General features: G+C 41.0%; 1 protein-coding gene across 1 annotated transcript; it reads left to right on the forward strand.

Moving 5' to 3' along the window:
* Nucleotides 1-643: 643 nt before the first annotated feature.
* LOC148901683 (phosphatidylinositol-3-phosphate phosphatase MTMR7-like) lies at nucleotides 644-9254 on the forward strand. Its single transcript, XM_088989616.1, is given in 15 exon segments — nucleotides 644-843; nucleotides 1097-1219; nucleotides 1719-1881; nucleotides 3679-3836; nucleotides 3923-4051; nucleotides 4777-4817; nucleotides 4819-4909; nucleotides 5161-5293; nucleotides 6262-6371; nucleotides 6859-6981; nucleotides 7813-7862; nucleotides 7946-8146; nucleotides 8228-8362; nucleotides 8451-8577; nucleotides 8662-9254. Coding segments are annotated over 15 exon segments (1938 nt in total). The 5' UTR covers nucleotides 644-819; the 3' UTR covers nucleotides 8992-9254.
* Nucleotides 9255-10190: the final 936 nt, after the last annotated feature.

Below are 10190 nucleotides of genomic sequence, written 5' to 3' on the forward strand. Positions count from 1 at the left end.
CAAGAGATTGAATGCAGTGGTCCCTTCCAAGGGACCATCTGAGTTTGTCAGAGAAACTTCTTGATGCATTTAAGACCCACGAACATGCTCATAAAAAATGCTCAGTCTAAAATCTTGAGAAACTTTGCATCACAGAAGACCCATTTACTTGAAGGCAATGGTGTCTAAATTCTCAATAATGAAGTTTGCTACTTTGAAAAAGATGTGAACAAAGCCTGCTTCAATATGACAACATACTGGCAGTGATTCGTGGGGTGACTGAACAAACCAGACTTACTCAAACCTCTGAGCTGTATTTGGGGTTGATCAGAGGCACATTAATTCATGACAGGTGAACTGACTGCCATTTAAAATAAGTTTGGATGTTACGGATTAATTTCTGAACACAGCTACACCCCCAGTAAAAAGTATTGCTTTTTGAAATGATGCTGATGATTATTATTCATTAATTGTACCGGTTAAAGGTCACATTAGTGGACGAAATGTACAGATTTGAAAATAATTCTCTTTATTTTGTTTGTTACATCACACAAGAAAAGAAAAACACTTGGCATTTGAATATGGGGGTGCAATCTTTAACATTCACTGTGTTTGACATCATCGTGATTGGATGGGCTTTAGGACCTCGCGGTGTACAGCACTGCCAGCTTCCATAGCGCATAATAATGGTCGTGGATAAACTGTGGTGTTTATGTGATCCAGCTGACGACGATTTTCAGAATGAACCTAACTGTTAGCGTTGCCGTTTATGCCTCTATAGTATATTATCGGTGGTTGTGGAGGGTGTGACTGTGATCCCGGCTCGCTTGATACCTGCCAATGGAGCACATCCGGCTTCCAAAGGTAAAAACAAATCTGAGTCATCATTTCCCGCAATGCGTCCACTGATATTCACCCCTGTAAAACCATCACTCGGTCTGTTTTTTTCTACTCCGTAATATCGGATAAACACGACGGGAACCACGTAGACGAATCGTTGGGGAGCGTTTGAGTGTAAACTGTATCCATGACATGGCTAACCCTCCCAGAGGGAAGCGAATGATGTCATTCGGTGGGCAATGATGGTTGTCTCTGATTCTTCTTTATCGTCAACCAGGTGGAGAAGGTGAGGCTGCTCGACAGAGTGTTCACCAAAAGAAGCAGGTTGGGCACCCTCTATCTGACGGCCACCCACACTATCTTTGTGGAGAGTGAAGGTAGAATGCGCAATGAAACATGGGTAAGTAACCGATGGATGCATGGAAAGGGAATAAGGGTACGGTTTTTTTTGGAAAGACAAAAATATCTCAATTATCTCACGCTTTCCTCTGGTGGCACGGTAAACCAGTGGTTATCGTGTAGACCTCACAGTGCAGATGTATCGGGTTCAATTCCAGCTCTGTCCTCCCTGTGTGGAGTTTGCATGTTCTCCCTGGCCCTTGGTTTTCTCTATGTACTCCTGTTTCCTATCAAAACACAAATGGCAGACAGATTGAACACTCTATATTGTCCTTAAGTGTGAGTGTGAGGGCGGATAGTTGTTTGTCTCTGTGTGCCCTGCGATTGGCTGGCAACCGGTTCAGTGTGTACCCGAATACAGCTTTGATAGACTCCAGCATCCCCCATTTACCCGAGTGATGATAAAGTGGTTTGTGAAATGAACGAATTAATGTTATTTCCTCTGTTTCTAAGAGTTTCTGAGCAGAAATTCTTCATATACTGTATTGTTGTCTTCCTAGGTGCTTCACAGTTTGGTTTTCAGCGTGGAGAAACAAGCGACTATGCCGTCTGGATCTCCTCTGCTGATACACTGTAAAAACTTCCAGGTTCTTCATTTTGTCATACCTCAAGAGCGAGAGTGCCATGATGTACTTGTGTCCCTGTTGCGTCTCTCCCAACCAGGTAAATTGCTTGTCATTGCTACCACCAAGCACGAAAGAACCAGAGGTGGAAAAACACATTTTTTGTGCATCAATTGGCGCTTCCTCTTAAACGACAATTAACATCAATGCTTGATGGGGAACGGTAAATGGCCTAAAAAGTCCCTTCCTATTTGCAGGGGAAAAGGACCAGCAATAGCAAACATCTGCTTAGAATTGATGTCCATTGAAATGCATTGGAGGGGGGACATTTTGCTTATAAATATTCAATGTGTGTTTTTCAGTACAAAGCTCCATGATGGTGCCTTATGAAAACAGCCGTGTTTCAACAGGGCTGTTAACGATGCACGACATCAAATTAAATAATTACAAACCATTTGTCATCATTTCTACATTATTCTAATTTGAATATTCAAGATTTTGCTGAGTGGCTGTTCTATAGAGCAGGGGTCCACAACCTTTTTTGCGCTGCGGACCGGTTTAATGTCAGACAATATTTTCACGGACCGGCGGATAAATACAACAAAATAAAATGATACAACAGGCATGGAAACTGTTTTTACTTTCTTTTAAATATAATAATAAACGTGAATCCATTGTGTATTTTTATCCAACTTTATTAACAGTCCTGGTAACATCGTGCTCACAACAACAATGTAACATCGTCTCTGCCTCTTAAAGGACAACTGACGTCTCCGGACAAGTTGTGTCCATAATTTGTAAAATGGCTTCAAATGACTTCTACTGAGTGTATTTTACAAAGATTCCACCGCATATAGCTATATTTTACGTTTTAAGACACGCGCTGAATATTCAGGAAGTCTTGTTTTTGAGTTGGTGACGAGTGCGTACGTGACGTCACTAAAGGACCCCCCCCCCCCCCCCGACAGACAAAAAGACACATTGTAGCAGTCCTTCATCACATCAATGTATTTTGCTGTACTGTTTGTCTGAAAACCTTGATATTGCACCCAAAAGCCGCCAGAAGAGGGCGTCCAAGCTCCATGGAAGGAATATATTAGCCTGTGGAAACGGGCTGATTGGCTGGTCGCCATTTTTGGGTGCGACATTCCCCCCCGCCCGTTTGCCTCAAAATGACACGGAAAAAAATCTTTAATCGATTGCAAACTTGTATGCTTTCCTCTTCAGAACTATTTGAATCATATTCATAACTGGATGTGTAACAAGAAAGCATATTATCCGAATCTGAAGCCATTGTTTTGATATTTCAGGAATGCAAGACGTCTTGGCATGACGTCACGAACTGGGGGCGGGACTTTCTGAAAATGCCCAATTCGCAGCTCAATTTTTTGCAGGTTTTGGACACTTTAAGTCATTTTTATTGGTGTTTTGCATTTGAATAAAAATATCATCCTGCGTGTTTTGGGTATTTTAGATGCTATACAACTGTTTTCTGATGTCAGTGAACAAACAAAAAAGTGACGTCTGTTGTCCTTTAACGCTCAATGGTCACCATGGTAATGTTTAAATGTGCCTTCAAAATAAGATACAGCACAATATATATATATATATATATATATATATATATATATATATATATATATTACACAACTCATAGTTATCACACTGAACCTTGGGGTTGCTCTTCAGCAGGCTGCTATTTCTCAAATGCATTTGGCCACTAAATGAAATAATTAAATGCTTGTGCGTTTTTAAAGTTCTTCATAAGCTCTGCTTTGGCATAACCACAACAATCACGGTAGATTAGAAATAGTTTATCAATCTTTGATTTCCTGATTGAGCCTGTGCAATTCCGCATCTCAAACTGACATTTATCCACCTTGATTGTACTTTGTAGAGCTTTATGATGAGCTGTATTGCTTTTCATACAAACCAAACGTGGAAGAGAAGGAGAGACGACAGGAGTGGGACTTCTTGGACCTCAAAACTGAGTACAGCAGAATGGAAATCCCAAACTCCCTCTGGAAACTATCCTCAATCAACCGGCACTACAAGGTCAGGGCACTGAGATCTGCGACTGAGCAAATGATCTTCATACTCATGTCGACCTTACAAAAAACACATTTTGTTTGTTTTTGTAGGTGAGTGACACTTACCCTGCTGAACTTTTTGTACCCGAGTCAACAACTCCGTCAGTCATCACCGGAAGTTCCAAGTTCAGGAGCAGAGGAAGATTTCCTACACTTTCATACTACTACAAGGAAAATCGTGTAAGTGGATGGCATTAATTTGTTTTCGCCCTGTGTGACTCCTCATAAGAACTTTTAATTCACAAAAAAAGCAAATCTTACTACATTTTACAAGTGGTGTCGTTGCAGGCGTGTTTAATTGATACAAACTTGGTTTGTGACTTGTTCCGTCAAACAGTCTGATGACTGTCGTATGATTGGAATGGGTGTCACATTTTCCCTTATATCATTTGGTCAAGTGTGATACTGTGTCTTTTTGGTGGGGAGGTTTTGGATAAAAACTTTTTAAAACAGCATTCTGATGGAGTATCATAAAATCTTCTCCCAGTTGAATTACAGTGCGACTCTTGAGAGAAAGCATCTTGGCCATATGTATGCTGATCAGCCTTAATGCTCATAAATCATTCTATTAGTCCTTAGCGCAACAGTTGGTAGTGCTTTATGAGTGCAAGGTCAAGTTCCCAGGGTTGAGGGTCCAGTGTGTGAAGCTCAAAAACATTACAAATTTGGTTAATGGGTCTGAAGGGAGAACCGAATAATAATACGTGGCCTTTTCCCAAGTGGATAGTAACTGGAGATATGAGACGATTATTTCTCTTAATGTGCATGTCAATGAAAAGTGCTTCAAATGTTCTTTTTGCCCAGCCCCCAAATATCAATTTAAAGTAATAATTGACAAAGATGACCACCGTCATTATTCAGTGTGAAAGCATCCTCACGTGAAGCTTCCTCTCGCCTCCTCTTAGGCTGCCATCTGCCGGAGCAGCCAACCTCTTTCAGGCTTCAGCGCGTTGCTTGGAGGATGAGCAGATGCTGGAGGCCATTCTGAGGTCCAATCCCTCCAGTGATTACATGTATGTGGTGGACACCAGGCCCAAGGTGAGCCCCATGGATGGAAATAATGTTTTGTAATAATACAAGTCATGCAGTATTGTGGTGTATGTTCAGGTGGGATTTATTTTCCGAACAACATTTGCAGCTGGATCTGCTCTTAGATAAACACTGGGAGAACCTTAGCTCCTGTCTCGGAACACTATGATCAGTAGTATGTTCGTTCTAATCATCGGTGTAAAACATCAAAGAACAAACAACAAACTCATCTTCTAACAACCAGCTAAATATCTTTGCAGTTAAATGCGATGGCAAATCGAGCAGCAGGAAAAGGCTATGAAAATGAGGACAACTACTCCCATATTAAATTCCAGTTCGCCGCCATTGAGAACATCCATGTGATGAGGAACAGCCAACAAAAAATGCTAGAAGGTACAATGATCCCAAATTCTCACAGAGTCTCAAATGCCTGAATGTTCTGTTGCCAGTGCACTCTTTGCTGCTTCTGAAATGTTTTCATCACTTCATTAATTATGGAAAAAAGTACAATATTTGGCAACATCTTTCGAATTTTGTTATTTTCACATGACTCAAAGCTCCGCACAACCCTGTGTTATCCCTTTGGCTTTCAGACGTACTCAGCCGGATTGCGCTGCATTGTGCAGCAATCAGGCCTCAATTGACCCCAGAGCAGAATTTCTGGGTATTGTGCTGGGGTGATCCCAGGAAAACTTTGAATTCATCTGGGGTTTATTTGTGAGCTATTTTGGTTTCCTGGAGTGCACAATCTGTGACCTACCCCCAAAGTAAAACTGAGGGCGTGAGAATGATGTGGTTCAGAGTAAAAAAAAGTTGTAGCTGCTGTCCACTTGTTATAACTATTTGCCTCCTTGAAGCTCTTAAAATGTTGAGACAAAGCTTCTGACCTCCCATCGCATTCTTGAATATAATTTTAAAGACCCTCGCGCGGCTTCTGGCATTAGCTTAAGTCTTTCATTTAGGCCTTGCTCTCCCTTCCATGAAGTTATCAAAGTCATGATGAACTTGTTCACCTGCTCTCCCTGTCCTTTCACTTCCCCAAGAACGTACAAAAATCTGCACAATTTCCTGGTGCTGGTGAAAATTGTTACAATCCAAATGTACATCTAAAGTATTTAAGGATTTTTAAAATAGCTAATTTGTTAGACGGCGAAACATGTCAGGTATTTGGACACCGACAGTACACTGTCTGTAAGATAGGAATCTGTTTTAAATTAGACTCATGATTCACTGCAAAGTAAATTTGAGTTTCCGTCACATGAAAGGAAATGTGTCTTAAGCAACAATAGATGTGTGTTGTTTAATAAAGTCGCGTATTCTCTGTGGTTCCTGCCGATGAGACAGCTGTTTTGTGAATGCAGTGTGTGAGCTGCGTTCCCATTCAATGTCTGACTTCCTGGAAGGCCTGGAGAGCTCAGGGTGGCTGAAGCACATCAAAGCTGTTTTGGATGCAGGCATCTTTATCGCCAAGGTCAGGCTGCAGATACACCCCCCTGCCCCCTGTCTTCTCACTACTATTAAAAATATTAGCATACTTTTACCTTGCAAAATCATGCTGTATAAATATGACATTAAATGTTTCACTGCTCCGCTGTTCATCTGCCAATGGAACTGGTTCCCCTGTATTTATTGATGTAACTTCTAACTAAATCGGCTGGTTGAAGTCTGAAATGTTTCAAGAATTATCATCTCCTCATATTCAGCCCACTGCTTCAAAAGTCATCGTACAATGACCCAAAGCATCCCGTGGAAGCGACGACAGAATTTTTTTAGGGCAAACACACATTATGCAAATGCTAAGTCCGATTGTGTTGATTCAGTCATCACTTGCTAAAGATACAATTGAAGCCCCAAGAACGAGCTAGATTTTTTCCTGAGCCCTTGCACCTGTGGGGAGTTCAGGTGTAATGTTAGTGTAATATCCTGCGTGTGTGTGCGTGCATGGGTTTGTGTTGCAGGCCGTAGCAGAAGGTATCAGCGTCCTGGTTCATTGTTCAGATGGTTGGGACCGTACTGCTCAGGTGTGCTCTGTGGCCTGCGTGCTGTTGGATCCATACTACCGGACCATCAAAGGACTCATGGTACAAACCAACTCTGTAAAATAAACATTGTTACAATTACAGCATGGTCGAGGTGGATTCTTGGCTTTGACATGCAGTATTGTACTACAGAGAAGTAACATTGCCATATTCAGAACCAAAGTAAGAACATTCTATATTAACCCAAATTTGACACGCAGCATAAGGTGGAGCAAACAATGATGTGTCATAGTGAATGGGGCTTGATTTGTGGTTGACAAAGAAGTGAGATGTGAGAAGGAAGAATGTGTTCTCCTGCCTTGCCATCCAGCGTAGACAGTAAGTAGTGCAATCCAGACAAATGGTATTGGTATCGTTATTTTTTTGACATGCGGCTAGGCTGACCACTACAGACACATGCCCGTAAAAGACCACTGGGCCTGAGTTTGGTCACTGCGGTCCTAGTCCAACTCCCTGGTTGATTTAGTAATTACGAGCTTGTGTCCATCATAGCTTGTTTTCCCTCACCTGCAGGCATGAGGTGTTACCATTCGATAATATTCTCCGTGGTGGTCATAATATTGACAACAAAGTGGGCTTGAACTTGAACATTTTTACATGCTCATAACATGACTTGAACCTACAGGAGTGTGTAAAAGTGATTGACAACTTTGTCAGACAAGTACAGGATTGCTTGTGGACATTTGGAACACATCTTGGGAAAGCCATAAATTGACTCAAAATTGAGAGAAATAGCTGAAACTCTATTGAATGGTCTTCAATAAACTGAATAATGTGTGGTTGTAATTTGAAATAAGTAGCTTTTTAATCAAAGCCACAATTGAAATTTTCATGGGTATGCATCTTTTTGGGTCACTCTGTATCTTTTATTAGGTTCTCATCGAAAAAGACTAGGTCTCATTCGGCCACAAGTTTTCTCACAGGTTTGACTGATAATTGTTTTTAAAGCATAATCCTTTGAGGACTCTTTCAAGGTTTCGTTTAACATTCCTGACTTTTTATGCAGATGTAACCACCTAAATGGAGACCCAAAAGAAGTATCTCCTGTTATCGATCAGTTCTTGGAGTGTGTGTGGCAACTGATGGAACAGTTTCCTTGTGCCTTTGAGTTCAATGAGCGTTTGCTAATCACCGTTCATAGCCATATCTACTCTTGCCAGTATGGCAACTTTATTGGTAACAACCAGCGGGGAAGGACAGAACTCCGGTAAGAGCTTTTTTCCCTGCTTTTAACAGTGTAGACATTTCTCAATGTTTTCTTGATTCTAAGTCATTTTATATAATGCAGACTTTGTGAGAGTACCCATTCTCTGTGGAGTTATCTGTGGACAAACCGGGCAGATTACACTAACCTTCTGTACAGACCCGATCACAGCCACACACAGGGACTCCTTCGGCCATCTACCGCCCCCTGTTGGTTCAAGTACGTCACAACGTTTATCAAGTTTCACTCGATGGAAACATTGTTTTATCCCTTTGACAAGAATGTGACAAATTATTGTCCTGTGCAGATTTTGGAGGGGCTTGTACAACCGATTTGACCGTGGAATGCATCCTCGTCAGTCTGTCGACGATTACCTGCGGGCTATACAAGAGGAAACTGAACAGTTAGAGGAGCTGCTCGCCTCACACAAACATGTATTTTTTTTTTATAATTGTAAACATTGTCTTGATCTTGATAGCTTTAATGGTGTAGATTGTTTTGTCTTATTATATCAACAGAAAATTTCTCAACTGAGGGAGAAACAGGTGTGGAATGGTAGCCCAAAAGCAGCCACCCTTGATAAAAGCCCCACAGCTTGGGTTTTTGGTCATGATCTCAGCCTGGCAAACACCCCTCAAGACTACATGTCAAACTTCCTGACCAACAGCCCTTGTCATCTAAAGACACCACGTAGCAGCCTGACCCTCTCACCCCAAGATTTCAACAAAACATATGACTCCAGTCACTCCAACGGCAGTGATCAAGAGTCTGCCATAACAGACCTCAGCTGTCGTTCACCTTTTACTGAGAAGAACACCAGGGATCAAAATACTGACAATGCTGTCTAAACTAATGCAGCATGGTGTGGAAGGTGTGACACAGCCATTGATCAAGCACTAACAACGTTTTGCATTAAAAATGCAGGCTTGTAGCACATGTCAGTCAAAACATTTTCTTTGTTATGCGAGTATAGTGTCTGACGCTCCCTCTTGCCATAAACGAATTCCTTTGCTCGAGTTGACTATATTCATTTTACACACTATCAAGAGATTCATTGCTCTTGGCTGTAATGGTTGCGGACCGCATTAAAACTTGCTGACAGAATGTAAAATATTGAAGTGCATCATGGTCTTGCTGGATTGTTTGACTGGGTGCCGTTCTGCACTTGAAAACCATTATTACAGTGGGCTACTTCAACACATGCTTCTGTGTTGAAGTGGATGTGGAAGTCCATCACCCTTTTCACAATGGTCTTCCTTTTTATGTATCAAACATCTTAACAGTGTAAACACACACACACACACACACACGAAAATGCATTTCTAAATAAGAAATGACACACTGCTACAAATATGAAGCACTTGACATCAATCAGTGGAGGAGCATGTTGGGTTAGAAAAGCTTTATCTAAATAAATAACAGTTTAAATAAAAGTCCCGGTTGAACAAATCTAACCAGGTTTCAAGGTAAAGTTCACATTATGCAGGCTGGCATGTGGGACTTTTTGTTTACATATTTTGTGGTCACCTGAATCAGTGTGGTTGAAGAAAACAAATTCTCTAATACAATGTGTTTCAATGGGACAAAACAACGTGACTGAACATCGCTACAGTAAATTTGTCAGCTGCAGCCACTGTATATATGAAGATATGTTGTCCATATGACTTGTGCACAATGATGAATGGAGTCAACACTTGAGAGCATATTGTGTCACACTCGTGTCTGCAAATCAGGTGTTTTGGTGTTCTGTACAATCCTGCTCATGAAAAATACAGCATGCAAATATATTTTTGTACTTTTATGTATCTATCTCCTTCACTATATATAATCAGAATCAGAATACCTTTATTCGTCCCGCAATGGGGAAATTTGCAGTCCACAGCAGCAATTGAAGAGGGATGGGGTTGGGGTGGGAGTGAAAGGATAGAAAACAAGATATTCTAAGCATAACAAAATAAAAATGTCAACTGTAATGTTATGCATGTATGTCATTTATTTTATTATAAATAGTAAAAATGCATTTGAATAATTTAAAATGTTTTAACTA

Source organism: Hippocampus bargibanti, linkage group LG02 (genome assembly GCF_051943395.1).
Source record: "Hippocampus bargibanti isolate YZ-2025 linkage group LG02, ASM5194339v1, whole genome shotgun sequence".
NCBI classification, from domain to species: Eukaryota; Metazoa; Chordata; class Actinopteri; order Syngnathiformes; family Syngnathidae; genus Hippocampus; species Hippocampus bargibanti.